This window comes from Chenopodium quinoa, unplaced genomic scaffold (genome assembly GCF_001683475.1).
Source record: "Chenopodium quinoa cultivar QQ74 unplaced genomic scaffold, ASM168347v1, whole genome shotgun sequence".
Classification (NCBI taxonomy): domain Eukaryota; kingdom Viridiplantae; phylum Streptophyta; class Magnoliopsida; order Caryophyllales; family Amaranthaceae; genus Chenopodium; species Chenopodium quinoa.
In genome coordinates this window covers 47945-63874 of record NW_018745540.1, presented here as the reverse complement: position 1 = coordinate 63874, position 15930 = coordinate 47945, and the positions used below count along the sequence as shown (strand labels likewise).

At 35.5% G+C, this 15930-nt stretch overlaps 1 protein-coding gene and 1 pseudogene across 1 annotated transcript; one reads left to right on the top strand and one right to left on the bottom strand.

Annotated features, from left to right (window-relative positions):
* Positions 1 to 416: 416 nt before the first annotated feature.
* LOC110716067 lies at positions 417 to 1471 on the top strand (annotated as a pseudogene).
* A 2249-nt stretch (positions 1472 to 3720) lies between these two features.
* Positions 3721 to 4668, bottom strand: LOC110716047 (protein transport protein Sec61 subunit gamma-1-like). The gene is given in 3 exon segments (XM_021894682.1): positions 3721 to 3826; positions 3829 to 3843; positions 3957 to 4668. Coding segments are annotated over 3 exon segments (207 nt in total). The 5' UTR covers positions 4051 to 4668; the 3' UTR covers positions 3721 to 3728.
* Between the last annotated feature and the right edge of the window lie 11262 nt (positions 4669 to 15930).

The following is a 15930-nucleotide window of genomic DNA, read 5'->3' as shown; positions in this document are numbered from 1 at the left end:
GTTAACATCATCTCAGACCGGGATAGGAGAGTAAATAATTTTGTAAGCTTTGAATTTATGTTTAAATGTTTGATGCCCAATATTAGCCCACAAATAAACGGGCCAGTACTTTGTAAGTTTGTAGTAGCAATTTTGGTATAGTAGTGAGATGGAGTAATATATAATTGTTGTTCTTGCTTAGTATGAAAATTTCTGGAAATAGGATAGCTCTTGATGAGATTGAGAATTTGTGATGGTTTATTGAGTTATTTGTATTGTTTGATCTAATTCAAGTTGCTGTGAAAAGAGGAGATAGTTTTAAAGACTTTCCCATCAAATAATTTACTGCATATTTTGTATGCAAATCTGTGGAGGCGAAAATGGGAGAGATTATTGGATAGTGCAGAACTTAGCTTTGCAGAATTGTTTCAGTGTAGATGAGTGGATTATTATCTTGCCATAGCTTCTATGATGCTAATTTCACGAATCGTCCTGCAGTAAATACCAATTCATTAGGAGGTTTGGCACTTCTTTTGCTGGTTTGAACTATGAATAACTATAATTTGGAGTTCATTAGTTATTCGTGATTGTAGGAATAGTCTGTTAAGAACCGACGTGTAAAATTTAAGTGATTTGCCCATAAAAAAAATCTGTTGTGTAGGTGGTGTCCCGTTGTGAGGTGAAGAACACTTTCTTATTGTTGATTTGTAGGTTCTTAGTTAGGGAAGCATTGTGAAATTGCTTTCACGGTGCTATGTTTATTGCAATGTATCCTATCTTGCACATTGTCTATCCAGTTAGCATTTTTAAACTCTTTAGCGCACCAATTAAACAACACAAAGATGAATCCTTATGAATAGTAAGACAGTAACTAATCATAAGAGAAATAGTCATTGAGTGCGACTGTAATTCTTTATATGCTGACTAGACTTTTTGTATGCCACAATATTGATTTATTTGTTCATTGTAGTTCCATCCGGGAAAGAATGTTGGACTCGGCAAGGACCATACAATCTTTGCTCTAATCGATCGATGGATTAGTGAAGTTTGAGAAGTTTGGTCCTGACAAGAAAAAGGTTAGTTTTTAGCAATTTTCAGTATGATCTGTAACACTCACAGTTCACACAATTGACATCAAGGTTGTGCCAGGTGAGTGTTTACCCACGAGAAGTACAGCCTGAAAACCCCGAACAGTTACAGAGCAAGGAAAAGAGAGGCTTTCAGGCTTCAGCGTGAGAAGAAGAAGGCAAGAAGGGAAGGATATTCTATTGAACCACAGCTAATTCTGGCATCTGCTCCCGCTGAAAATGCTGATGAGAATCCAGTCTGCTGATGACCTACTTAGTCGGTTTAAAACTTGGTTTTGCATCCTATTAACCTCTTTTTGGCATGGTTTTTCAATTAGTTGTTGTAACTAAGTTTGTCACCACATCAAAAGTTTACCCTCCAATGTATTGTAGATCTTTTGCACAAATGCGGATATGTATTACTTTGATATAAAGCTGTTAGAATTGTTATTTGCCAATTCTAAATCGAAAGGCAGCTGACAATCAAGGGGTTTTTGGAGGAAGATTTGGAACATTGGATCTAAATTACTGAAATGTATAGCATTTTTATTGTATCACATTTCAATGATTTCAGTTTTACGTTTATTCTGCAAGTTCTTGAAGAGTTCTCAACTCACAATGTATTGATACTATTGAAGTTAGAACTGTTAAAGATAATTCCCCAGCCAAGTTTAACACTTTACCATACATTGATATGGCACTAATCTTCTGTTTGCCCTGCATATGGCAGAGGTGGCAATTTACAACCACGATTTTAGTTTAATTTTGAGAATTTAGGATCCCGCCAGAAACTTGAGCAAAGGAGGAAACTGGGCATTCCAGGCACACAAAAGTCAGATACTAACAGAGTAACAGCATACGAAGTAGGTCATAAAAGTTGAACTGGCATTGAGGAACTGAATAGCCTGGCAAAAGTACATAATATATCCTTACTGTAAAACGAGTTCTACTTCAAGAAATTGTTTAGTCTACATTAACATATACGTCAAAATAAATCTTGAAGCATTTGATGTCCATTCTCTCTTCATTTGTTGCTCTCTAACAGACGAAATTGCAGCCTGCACAAGAGAAAGGGGTTAATTTACAAAGGTACAATCAACAAAGTACAGAACTGTATGGTGCATAGAACAAGTAGAAGAGACACCTCGGGTGAGTTAAAAGACTTAAAACCAGTATAATACAGAGTATTAGCACATAGAAAAAATTGGTATTTATGCATGTAGATCTATTTTAGCTATTTCATACATGAACATCAACAAAAAGAAAATTCATTGCTACAAAGACTCTTCACACCCAGGTCATAGAATTTACTCAGATGTAACCAGGTCACACCAATGAAATTCTTGACAGAAGCTTTAAAATACTGAGATGGGATATACGGGAAAAGTCACATCATTCTTCTATATAAAAGGACAGTAGAGCTACCTGGGCTCGAAGATCTTTTTCATATTGGATTTATAAAAAGCAGTACAAGTATTGCATGAAGTGGGAAGAATAATCTGGTGAAGTTGAGTAATATTCAACATCTTTTAAACACTTACCTCAGCTATTTATAATATATATTGCTTTCATGAAAAGCAGTTAAATGAACCAGGTACAGTTTCCCAGGCATGCGATTAATACATTAACAGTTTAACACTGGGGATAAAAGAAGCATAATTGGAAAGCTCTTTCCTAGTATATTTCACTATGTTGAAATCAGGCTCAACCTTTTCTACATGCAAAAGTTGCAATTTTTGTCAAAATCACCAATAAGATAAAAGAGATGTATGTTCAACTACCCTAAGATGAATTCAATTCTTAATGTTATATTTCAAAGTCAATGGCCTCCCAGAAACTAGCATTCTGTATAATTGAAAAGAAAATAGGGGAGAAAATCATCAACCAAATTCAAATAATGTATCAACAAAAACCTTCATAAAAGATAATAGAGCACAAAACAAACAACATTACTGCTTTCTTAAGGATCCATCTCTAACCGAAACATCAACAAAATCCATTCCAACCCAAATTAGAAGCTAGTCTGCGAGTATTAAAGCAATAACATCCAAGATACCTTGGAACTTCTAATTCAACTCACAAGCTAAGACACCAATCTTTTTAATAGGTAGATGACATTATTCAATGCAATTTCTTTGACGGGGTAGATACCATAGTTCACCCCAGTTTCTTGAACGAGTAGATGAAATAGTGCACCCCAATGGTTTACTTTGCTACCGCCAAACATTCAAGCTTGATGCATGTTAAGCTAAAGCTTTTTAAAATACAATTCAGCTTTTGAAACCATATTATTCCAACTTCCAAACATCTATCAATAGCTTAATCACAAATCTTGGAAGCTTTCGGTCAGTAATTTTTTCCTAGAACAGCCTTAAACCGTCTCAAAACCCACGTTCTAACACGATCAAACAAATCCATAATATACAATAAGTCAATGATTTAACACAAACATCATTACTCGTTACTAATAAATTTCCAAACTTTCCCAATTCTCATTTAATTTCTCACAATCAACAGCAACAATATAAAACTTTAACACATAATTTAACCCAAATCCTCTTGCAACATCCATCCAAATACCAGATTATATAGAAATCGATCAAATTCAACCACATTTAACAAGAATATAAAATCGAATTCAAATCTAATTTTGACAAAAGAAAAGTAAAATTACCAATCAATCTAAGTAGATCCAACAATAATGTTGTTGATCGGGATAAAGATGAGCTTGACGAAGAAACCCACAAAACCCATTACAACGAATCCAACAGCAGTACGGAAGCCACCTTCGTAAACTCTACAATTCCCAAATTCAAAAATCAAAATTACAATCAAAAGATCCAGAAAAAAAAAAGAAAAAAAAAAAAAGAAAGAAAGAAAAACCGAAGAGAGAAAATTAAATCAAAATACCTTTTTGATCGGGTTTGTGGCAACGCTTAACAAGACGAACGCTGTCCTTAGCGAAATCTCTCAAAGGATCGAAAACTTGATCTAGGGCATCCATTGATGAAGATGAAATTGAGGAGAGTGAAAATAATGTGATTTGTAGTCCGAAAACTAAGCCTCACAGAAGATATGAATCAAACTTAACTCTATACAGAAAATTCACCAAGAATTAAGTAAGAAACTTAGATTAATTAAATAAGATTCTACCCAACTAATCAACATAGATGTTTATTTTAACTAAAACAAACAAAACAGCAAATTAGAATCCACCAATCAAGACTTTAAGTAATCCAACTTAAACAAAAGCAATAAGCAAATTATTATGAATTGTATGATTAAACTTGTTGAATAATTCGAAGATTACAAGTCGCTTATTTATAGACTAGACTCAACTATCCTAAACCCACTAGAATTAAAACTCTAACCCTTAAACAAATCCCACGGATTGTATAACTCCATTAGGATAACTTTGATTTAGTTATTTAATCACTCCAAGCTTCATTATTGACGCCCCTAGACTAAAAACAATTCCTAATCATCTTAGGAACTCACTTTGCTAAAAACAAGTCATAATCAACTTAGAAACTCGCTTAGCTAAAAACAAGTCCTAATCAATCTAGGAACTTATTCAACTAAAACAATTCCTAATTGAATTAGAAATCCTAAGTGCTTAAAACAAGAAAAACCCTTTCAAGTGAAAGCTAAGGTAAAAACTTGTAAGCAAACTCTAGATAAACTAAGTAAAGAAGACTCCGAAATCAAGCTAAACCAAGGAAGGCTACAAGGCAAACCGTAGCCTTACATTGATGACCCATGAAGTGACCATGAATTGCGTGATTTGAGTCCAAATTGAGGGCTAACGTTTCTTCATGTTGATTTATCATATCTTCCAAGTTCGTCCTCGTATCATCCTCCTCTTCTTCGAAAGAATTTGTCCTCAAATCTTCAAGTTCTTCATCCGGAATGTACTTAGCCAAATCTCCAACATTGAAAGTGACGCTTATCCCATATTCTTCCGAAAGTTCAAGCTTGTATGCACTATCATTGATCTTCTCAACAATCTTGAAAGGTACTTCACTTCTAGGCATTAACTTGTAACACCCTAGAAATTATTTTCCTTTAATAATCTCTGTTTTGCCCTTTTAAAAAATACGAAAAAGGAAAATCTAAGATATTACCGCCACCGTGAAAAGGGCTAAGGCAATTTACCAAAGACACACAGCTGAAGACTATCTTTAAAACTATTTAAAAATCAAATCAACTTCAAAAGTCAAACCAAACAAAAGTAGAAGTCAAACAAGGTCAAACGAAGTTAACCTACAACTTGGAACCATTGTAGGCCCTTAAACCAAAACACTTGAAAATCCTTTTTGCGTTAGTCTCACAATCAACATAAATAATAATAATTAAAAGCAATACACAAATCATATTCTTATGAGAACTAAGCATGATTCGCTATTCACTCATGCCCCATCATAATTACGCTTCATCACCTGAAAAACTTCTCTCTACATGTCCCCACTACTCGCCATTAGAAATAGGTCGTCGTAGGGCCAAGGTAAAGATAAGGCCAAACAAACATGCAACACACACAATCAGCAAAGCTAAGTACATAAGCGTAACAAGAACACACTAACATGCTTTCATCCTATCAACACACAACTTACCTTGTTGCACCCGTTTACAAGCATACAACATTCAACACTTAACTAGACCAATAATTAGACCAATTATTTAGCTTGATTACGCATCAAACGGGTTTCCCCCTAACCTGCCTCAATAAAGGGGTACTAACACGGGATCTAACTGTGAGAGTATAAATAACCACTCGTAAGTGGCGAAATTCCTGCCCATAATAAAAAGAGGAAAATACATCGTCATGTACTCCAGTAGAAGTTATGGTCAAATATAAAGTCGCATAACTCCCCCCATATGTTCATACTCAAGGTATATACGTTCCAAGAGTTTTGGTGCGTAATCTCTTTCACTTTACGTTATTTACAAGTTATTAGACTTGGTGATGACTCTCAACACAACACAACCAAACATTACAATTCACTCAAGCAACCAAATTAACCAATTTAATTCTTGAACATTTAGTGACCACATAAATTTAAGGATAATTTGTAAATTACCACCCACAAAATAGACCAATTTTGATATAACCACCCAAAAAATATTTTATTTTAAATTACCACCCATTAAATTAAAAAAAACGCGCAGATTACCACCCATTTAGAATTTTCGGTGGAATTTCCATCAGTGGGCCCCACTTTTTTTACTTTTTTCCTTTTTTTTCTTCTATTTTCTGGCTTTCTCACTCTCTCCCCCCGATTTTTTCACTCTTCTTCTTCCTACCTTCTTTCTTTCTTCTTCCCAACCACCACCACCACCATTGCTCCACCTTTCCCCTCCTCTTGCCCCGTCGCGCCTGCCAACAACAACCCGCAACAACAACATCAACAAACAACCACCAGTTCAGCCACCATAATTACCACCAGTTCGCCTATTGTAAACACCAATACGGCAACCTCTGCAGCCCGCAATCACCAATTGGCCTACTGTAAACAGCAATTCGGCGACCAATTATTCCAATTCCGGGATTTAATTGCAGCAATTTGGCAAAGAACATCTTCAATTCGATTTAGGGTTCATGCTTCAATTGAATTGGGGGTTTTCTTAAATTAGGGTTCCTATTTTAAGAAAACCCCCAATTCAATTGAAGAAAACCCACAAACCGCAAGGTGCTAGTGCTGGTCGCGGTGACAGCGGTTGTGGGTGGCTGGATAAGTGGAGGAGCTGCGATGGTGAGTTGCTCTTGCGGTTTGTGGAGTTAGGAAGGTGAAAGTGGAGCAGGTGAGGTGGCGAAGGTGGTCAGGTGTGTGCGAAATTGCAGAAGGTTGGAGGTGCAAGGGGTGCTATTGGTGTTGTAGGGTACCGTGGCTGTTGTGATGAGGGTGGTGTGGCTGCGCGGATTGTGTGGGTGAGCTGGATGGAGACGGAGGCTGACTGGTGGAGTCGAGGGTGTTTATTGTGGTGGTTAGTTGAAGTTGAAAGTAGGCAGGGGTTATTGTGTATGGTGGAGGAGTAGGGTAGCAGTTTGGTTTTGTTCTAGTGGCTAAATTTGTGTGGTGGAGGCTAATTGTGGTGGCTGGTTCGTTGTAATTAGCATCGGAGCTCCAAATATAAGAAGAAAGAATTGGGGAAGAAGAGATGGTGGTGGTGGTGGTGGTGGTTGGGAAGAAGAAAGAAAGAAGGTAGGAAGAAGAAGAGTGAAAAATCCGGGAAAGAGAATGAGAAAGCCAGAAAATAGAAGAAAAAAAAGGAAAATTAAAAAAAGTGGGGCCCACTGACAGAAATTCCACCGAAAATTCTAAATGGGTGGTAATTTGCGCGTTTTTTTAATTTAATGGGTGGTAATTTAAAATAAAATATTTTTTGGGTGGTTATATCAAAATTGGTCTATTTTGTGGGTGGTAATTTACAAATTATCCTAAATATAATGTTGAACCCTTTTTAAACTACCTCAGTGTCAACAACACCTTAAACGCATAGTGCGCAATAAATCCTATCCCTCGGTGTTAGAAACACCTTAAGTGCACATAGGCACCAAAATATAATTTAATCCTCGTGTACAAAGACACTTAAATAGCTCCTTCCTCATGCTTATAGCATCAATAAAAATTATATGAACCATAATAAAATTCTTTTTCCATATTCCAAACCAAATTAAACATTTAGTTTAATTAAACATGCTCTCTAACATGCCAATAATAAAAGTATGGTTCAAATCCACATGCCAATATAATTAATTTCAATCACCAATTCACCATAAATAATTCATACATCACAAATCATTCACCAACATCAATCCAATCAATAAATTCCATCCAACACCTATCATGATACTACTTGGAATTAATTTAACAAAGCCTAGCATGCTTCTATACACTTAAACTTTACCAAGTACGCGAACGTACCTTAAATCATCCTTCCAACTAGCCACAATGCTAGAAATTACTCAACTTAAAGTCTCCTACAATACCAAATATATAAACTCAATTACTCCCTTGATTACACAAATTTCCAGCAACTTTTAAACACTTTAAACACTCTCTAATAAGCTGAAATTTTGGTTAAAAACCTTTAAAACTCTTTCTTTAAGTGGGTAATTAGAACCACAAAAATAAAACCTCATTCATGGTGTTTATATAAAATTTCAGCACACTTTTTAAGATTTAAATCTCTCAAATAAATCTGAAAATTATATTAAAACCAATTAAAACCTTCTTTACTTATGCGTAATCTACCCCTTTTTGTTAAAACACAAAAGTAGTGCTTAAAATAAAATTCCAGCAATATTAATTTATTAAAAACTCATTAATATTCCATAAAAATATAGTCTTTAGAGCATGCACAATGGTAGGGATTCACCCTCCTCTTAGCCTTCTCTCTCCTCTTAAGAGGAAGCCCCTTGATTGTAGAGTTCAAATGGTGAATCCTCTTAGGAAGAGGAAGATGGTGAATGCTCCATGGGAAGAGGAAGAAGAGATGGGGAAGGGGATTGGAAAAGGTGGGGAAAAAAACAAAAAAACAAAAAAAAAAAAAAGTTAAAAAGAAAACCTGACCAGCAAGTGCCATGTGGCAGCTTCCTGCTGGCCGGCCGGGCTGGCAGGGGTCCACGTATTGCTTGCTTTTGCTGACATTTGTTATTTTCTAATTGGTTGACATTTACAACGGTTATAATTATTCAAACGGTAATAAAAAAAACGGTAACTTATTTTTTAAAAAAAAAACACCAAAGTTTATATATTTTTTTTCTCTATAAAATGAACCTAAATTTGCCATATTTTTAAAATCTTCATTTTCTCCATATTTTCTCTCCTTTTCCTATTAATCTCACTCATATTCAATTAAAGTCATTATATTTTATCTTTCAATATGGATCGAAATAATCCAAATTTAAGAAGAAATTTGAATTTTCAACATATTCCAAACTCTAAAAATAATTCAAATAATCCTCCTTTTGATTCAAATATCCTCAATAATCCTCAATTTCAAGCTGCCTTACAATGGTTTGGTAATCAACCACGACCAATGAATCCAAATGATACAACCCAATATCACCAACATTTTTCTCAAGATAGTCCATTATTTCCCATGTCTCAACATTTTACCCAACCTATGGACCATTCTCCGAGAGGAGATGGTAGCACAAACGCAACTCCAACTGAAGAGGTACGAGAAGCGCAGCATCTAAGGATCTTGATGATGTTGTCGTTGAAGTTTCTCCTGAAGAGACTATGCCGAGGAATTCATGGAGTGTAGTAGAGGATAACGCACTTGTTTCGGCTTACATCAACGCCTGGGGAAATGTTACAAAAAATACAAAAAGGGCTAAGGCTGGATTTTGGGTTGCAACTGGTAAATTGTACGAACAAGCACGACTTGCAAATCCTGATGAGCTCTAGAAGAGGAGGAATACTAAGTCCTTACAACAACGTTGGGATCACATTAATTTTAATGTAAACAAGTGGGTAGAGGTATACAGTTACGAGATACGACATCCGAAGAGTGGACAATCAGATGCAGATGTTGAAAAACGTGCACACAATGCTTTTGCAATGGCGAAGAAAGGTAAACATTTCCATTTGCAACATTGTTTTGAAGTTACGCAAAATTTTCCAAAATGGGATCCGAATGAGGTCATGCAATTACCTGCTGAAAGCGGAGGAAGTGCAAAACGATCTGAACCAGAATCACCAACTGTTGAAGGTGGAAAACCACGAACTCGACCAGATGACATAAAAAAGACGAAGAGACTAGAAATGGAATCTGGTTCTTCGTCTTCATCTATAAACCTTAATTCGTTCAATACAACTCTTGAAGAATGTAGTGACAAGAGGTATGACCAAGGAGAACGAATGATTGACTTAATCCGAGAGCTAGGTGAAGAAAGGAAAAGGCAAAAGGAAGAGGAGATGAAGTTCAAAATGTTAAATATGTTGATGATGAAACCTAACCTTGATGAATTTGAGGTAGAAATTTACAAGTAGCTTAGAGAGGAATTTAGTAATAGGTTCTTATGAAGTTGTTCATCTTATATGTTATTTTAATGTTTTATTTATTTCATGTTTTTAATGTATATTTATAAAATGTTTTATTTATTTCAGAATTTATTTTAATTTTTTTAATGTATTATTTTTTATTTTTTAATGTTTTTAATATATTATATTTTAGAATTTATTTTTAATTTTTTTAATGTATTAGTTTTTTTTAATGTTTTTAATTAATGTTTAATCATATTGTAATAGTTATTATTATAATTACTATTATTATGACTGTTATTATTATTATTATTATTATTATTATTAATTTGTTATTATTATTATTAGTAGTTGTAAAAAACAAAAAACAAATTTCAGTGTGTAGTCACTTCATGCATTGATACATCTACTTCATATGTCAACTTTTCTGTAAAGCCATACATATCTGCAAAGCTATAGATTATTGTCATGCAAAAATCTAATCTTCTGACATCTCATAATTCAAATTTTCTCAACGTTCTTCAACGTTCTCCTGTCTTTGACGATATTTTAAATGGTCGAGCTCCACAAGTTAATTTCACTGTGAATGAAAATACCTATAACCAAGGATATTATCTCACAGATGGGATTTATCTAAAATGGGCAACATTTATTTCCGCTATTACCTCCCCACAAACCCCTAAACAGAAGTTGTTTACAATCAAACAAGAGAGTATTAGAAAAGATGTTGAGCGTGCTTTTGGTGTGCTACAAGCTCGATTTGCAATAATTAGACATCCAGCTTTGGCATGGAGTGTCGAAATGCTATGGAAAATTGTGATGGCGTGTATTATCATGCACAATATGATTGTAGAAGATGAGCGCGATAATTACATGAATTATTGGGATCCAACGGAATTTTCCACCGAACAACCTGAGAATCTAGCAGGATCATCAAGGAGAAGAGCAACAACTTTCACCATTACCCCTGGGCGTCATAAAGATCAAAGTTTAGCTACAATGATGGCTACACGAGAAAATCTTCGTGATAAAAAAATTAATACATCTTTGAAGAATGATTTGCTGGAACATATATGGGCTAGGTTTGGGAGCACTTTTGTCAACTCACCTTAAAAATAAAACGTATTTATGATTTAGTTTCTCGTTTTTCAAGTATCGGCTTTTAATGTATTTTATGTTTCCGAATTTCATGAATTGTCTTTTTACATAATGTGTTGCAATGTTCCTTTTTAACTATTTATTATATGTGTGACGACCGTTCTATTTACTAATTAAGCATTTTAAATTATCATTAATTGTACATTTTTGTAATATATTAAAATTGTCATTAATCTAATTATAATAATTTGTCATATTAAATTTGCAAATATCTAATTTAATAGAAGATGGTGGGGCATAAATAGAAAGGAAGGGGATTCATGAATCCCCTTTGTTGTGGGAAAAAATAAAGAAAGAGGAAGAGGAAGAGGATGAAGATAGTGGAAAATGATGTGGAAGAAAGGGAAATGATGTGTCAAAAGGAGAGAATGAGAGAGAAGAATTAAGGGGATTCATGAATCCCCACCATTGTGCATGCTCTTAAGCTTTATTATTACTTACAATAAATAGGTATATAAAACCCCTAAATCAATTGTAAGTTAGAACCCTAAAAATCAATTCTTTAATAATTAAAACCCTAACTTTTAATACTTTATAAAAATCATAATTTAAAACCATACAAAAATCTAAAATTTATACTCTTTAGTTGTCAAAACACAATTATACCATATACTAATATAATTTATCAATCAAAAAATCAATACCCAAAACAAATAATTAAATAAACAATAATTTAAAACAAGGAGGAGGAGGAGGGACAAACCACCACGGTGGCTGGGCGCGAGTCGCCGGCGGTGGCTAGGCGGCCGGAGGTGACCGGCGTCGGCTGGCGTGAGGTGGCTGCAAGGTGGCGTGGTCTTGGCCATGCGTGAGGTGGGGTTTGTTCCCCATGTACCTCACGTACAGCAAAGAAAAAAAAGAAGAAAAAAGAATAAGAAAAAGAAAAGAAAATTAAGGGAAAAGAAAAGAAAGGTTACTTACCCAAAAATCTGATTTTTGATCTCTTGTGTGGGAAAATTTTGGAGTTTTCGGGGATATTTATAGAGTAGAAAGTAGATATTGGGTAAGGGTTTAATAAATAAATGGACTTTAGTCATGAAATATTTGACCCACAAGGTTTCAAATAAGAGAATTGGACTTACTTAAATAAAATGGGTTGGTCCACTAGGAGTATGTAAGAATTGTTTAATACTATTATTTAAAATGAGCCCAAACGATTAATAAACGTTTAGCCCAAAATAAATTATACTTTTATAAAACTCAATAATTTAACTACTTTAGCCCTTTAAATATTTAATTAAAATACTTGAGTACTTTAAAAATATATTTTATAATTAATTAAATAATTTATAAAATACATAAAAATATGGAGTATTACACAACATGTTCTTGCGCTTACTTGGGAATCTTTCTTTTCGTAGATGCAACCAAACCAAGTCGCCTACCTTGAAGACTTGCTGCCTCCTATGCTTACTAAACCTTGCTTTGTACATGTCATTAACCTTCTCTATTCTTGCACAAATTTGGGCATGTAACTTGAGCATTGATTTAAGCTTGGATTCGGCATGTACTAACTCGCCTTTTGGTAATGGAACAAAATCAATGGGCAATTTCCGATTCACTCCATACACAACCTCAAAAGGACTATGATTAGTAGCATAAGTAGGTGATCTATTATAAGCAAACTCCGCATGAGCTAACTTAACATCCCAATCCTTTTGTGTCTTGCTTACTAATCCACTCAAAAGTACACCAAGAGTTCTATTTGTTACCTCGGTTTGTCCATCCGTTTGTGGGTGATAAGATGTACAAAAGTGTAGCTTAGTACCTATGAGCTTCCATTAAGACTTCCAAAAGAAACTCATGAACTTTGTATCACGATCACTCACAATGGTTTTCGGAATCCATGCAATCTAACAATCTCCTTGAAGTAAAGTTCCGCAACTTTCACAGCATCATCCACCTTGTGGCAAGGAATAAAGTGTCCCATCTTAGAAAAACGATCCACCACAACCATGATTGAATCCTTCCCTGTTTGTGTTCTCGGCAACCCCACAATAAAATCCATAGAAACGTCTTCCCATGGTGCATTAGGAATAGACAAGGGTGTATACAAACCTTGATGAAAAGTAGCCTTCGCCTTTTGACAAGTTGCGCATCTAGCAATAACTAGTTGTACGTCCGCTAGCATCTTAGGCCAATAGAAGTGCTCTTGCAACATATTCAAGGTCTTTGTAATGCCAAAGTGACTAGCAATTCCTCCTCCATGAGCCTCTCTAACAACTAGCTCTCGGATTGAACACTTAGGAAGACAAAGTCGATTTCCTTTGAAAAGAAAACCATCTTGCAATAAGTAGGAACCTACAGCCCCCTTTGAACAATCATCAACTATTATAGCAAAGTCATCATCTCCTTTGTAGTACTCTTTAATCAATTCAAAACCAAGCAATTTGCTATCAAGAATACCTAACAAAGTATACCTTCTTGACAGTGAATCTGCCACTACATTAGCTTTCCCTTCCTTGTACGTAGAAGAAAAATTGAATGATTGTAAGAACTCAACCCACTTGGCATGTCTTGGATTAAGCTTTTGTTGCCCATGTATGTACTTCAAAGATTCATGATCGGAGTGCAAAACAAAGTGGTTAGGTCTTAAGTAATGACTCCAATGATCTAAAGCCCTAACAATCGCATATAATTCTTTATCATAAGTGGAATAATTCAAACGAGCCCCATTCAACTTCTCACTAAAGTAAGCTATAGGCTTTTTCCCTTGCAATAAAACAGCCCCAATTCCAACCCCACTTGCGTCGGTCTCTACCTCAAAAGGTTGTGAAAAATCCGGCAAAGCAAGTATAGGTGCTTCACATAGCTTCTTCTTGATTAGCTCAAACGCTCCTTGAGCTTCTTTAGTCCACTCGAATTTTCCCCTTTCCTTCTTCAAACATTCGGTTATGGGTGCTACAACACTAGAAAAGTTCTTCACAAATCTTCTATAGAAAGAAGTTAAACCATGAAAAGATCTAACCTCACTAGCATTAGTAGGACTACGCCAAGTTCTAATGGCTTCCACCTTAGACTTGTCAACCGAAACTCCATCTTTAGACACAACATAGCCAAGAAAAGTAACACTAGGCACCAAGAAATAACACTTCTCAAGCTTAGCATAGAGTTTCTTTTCCCTTAACACTTCAAACACCCTTCTTAGATGCGTTAGATGATCAAGCAAATTTTTCGAATATATCAAGATATCATCTAAGTAAACAACAACAAATTTTCCAAGAAAAGGTTTGAGTACCTCATGCATCAATCACATGAACGTGCTAGGTGCATTAGTAAGACCGAAAGGAATCACTAACCATTCATATAAGCCTAGTTTTTCGTTTTGAAGGCGGTCTTCCATTCGTCTCCTTCTCTCATTCTTATTTGATGATAGCCACTCATAAGATCAATCTTAGAAAATATTTGTGAGCCATGTAACTCATCTAGCAAATCATCTAATCTTGGAATAGGAAAACGATACTTGATGGTGATGTTATTCACGCTTCTACTATCAATGCACATTCGCCAACTTCCATCCTTCTTTGGAACAAGCAATGTAGGAACGGCACATGGACTCATGCTCTCCCTCACGTAGCCTCTAGACATGAGCTCTTCAATTTGCCTTTTCATTTCCTTAGTCTCTTCCGGATTGCTTTCATAGGCTACTTTATTAGGCAATGGTGCTCCCGGAATTAGGTCAATTTGATGCTCAATCCCACGAATAGGTGGTAATCCCGGAGGTAACTCCTTAGGGAATACATCCTTGAATTCGTCGAAGACTTCCTCTAGCTCAATCGGCCTCTTCTCTTGCTTGTCTTGATCAATTTGGAACTCATTAGCAACAAGTACATAGATCATGCTATTATTGCTAATCTCTTTCTCCATCTCTTTCTCACTAATCAAGTAGGAACTCTTCGAATTAGATAAATTGAAAACCGGCGTGTTGCTTATCAATGGCTTGAGTGCAACCGGTTTCTCTTTTCCTCTTCTCACCACATACACATTAGTCCTTTCATCAAATTTCACAAATCTATCATATTGCCAAGGACGGCCTAATAATATATGACATGCATCCATAGAACAAACATCACATAAAACTTTATCATGAAATTTACCAATGGAAAAGGATATTAGCGCTTGCTTGTTGACCTTGATATCACTTGTGTTGTTAAGCCAATGGAGCTTGTATGGATGTGGATGCTCGGTGATTGGCCACTCTAATTTATCAATCAAGATCGTAGACACCATATCAGTGCAACTTCCCGTGTCTATGATTACATCACACAATCTATCCTTCACTTTGCACCTTGTACGAAAAATCGTCTCTCTTTGATCGCCCTCCATAGGTGTTGGTTTAGAATGTAGTGTTCTTCTTAGGACCAAACTTTGACCATTGGATTCGGCCTCTACTTCTTCCAAGGGCTCCTCCTCCTCTTCTTCAAAGTCTTCTTGATCCTTTTCGAGATCACTACCTTGCTCACACAAAGCCTTTTCTTGTTCCCACTCTTGAGCCGTCATGACTCTTTTAGAAGGACAATCACTTGGAATGTGACCATCACTATTACACTTGAAACACTTTCTAGCTTCCACAAACTTCTTGTTAGGTTCGAATTTAGGTTTAGAATCTTTGTAATTCGAACTTGAACTGCCCTTTCTCACATTAGCCTTTTAAAAAGGTTTTGAGAACCCTTTTGTAAAAGATTTAGTGTATGTGCTCTTCTTCCCTTTTAATTGTTTTTCAACTTTAATAG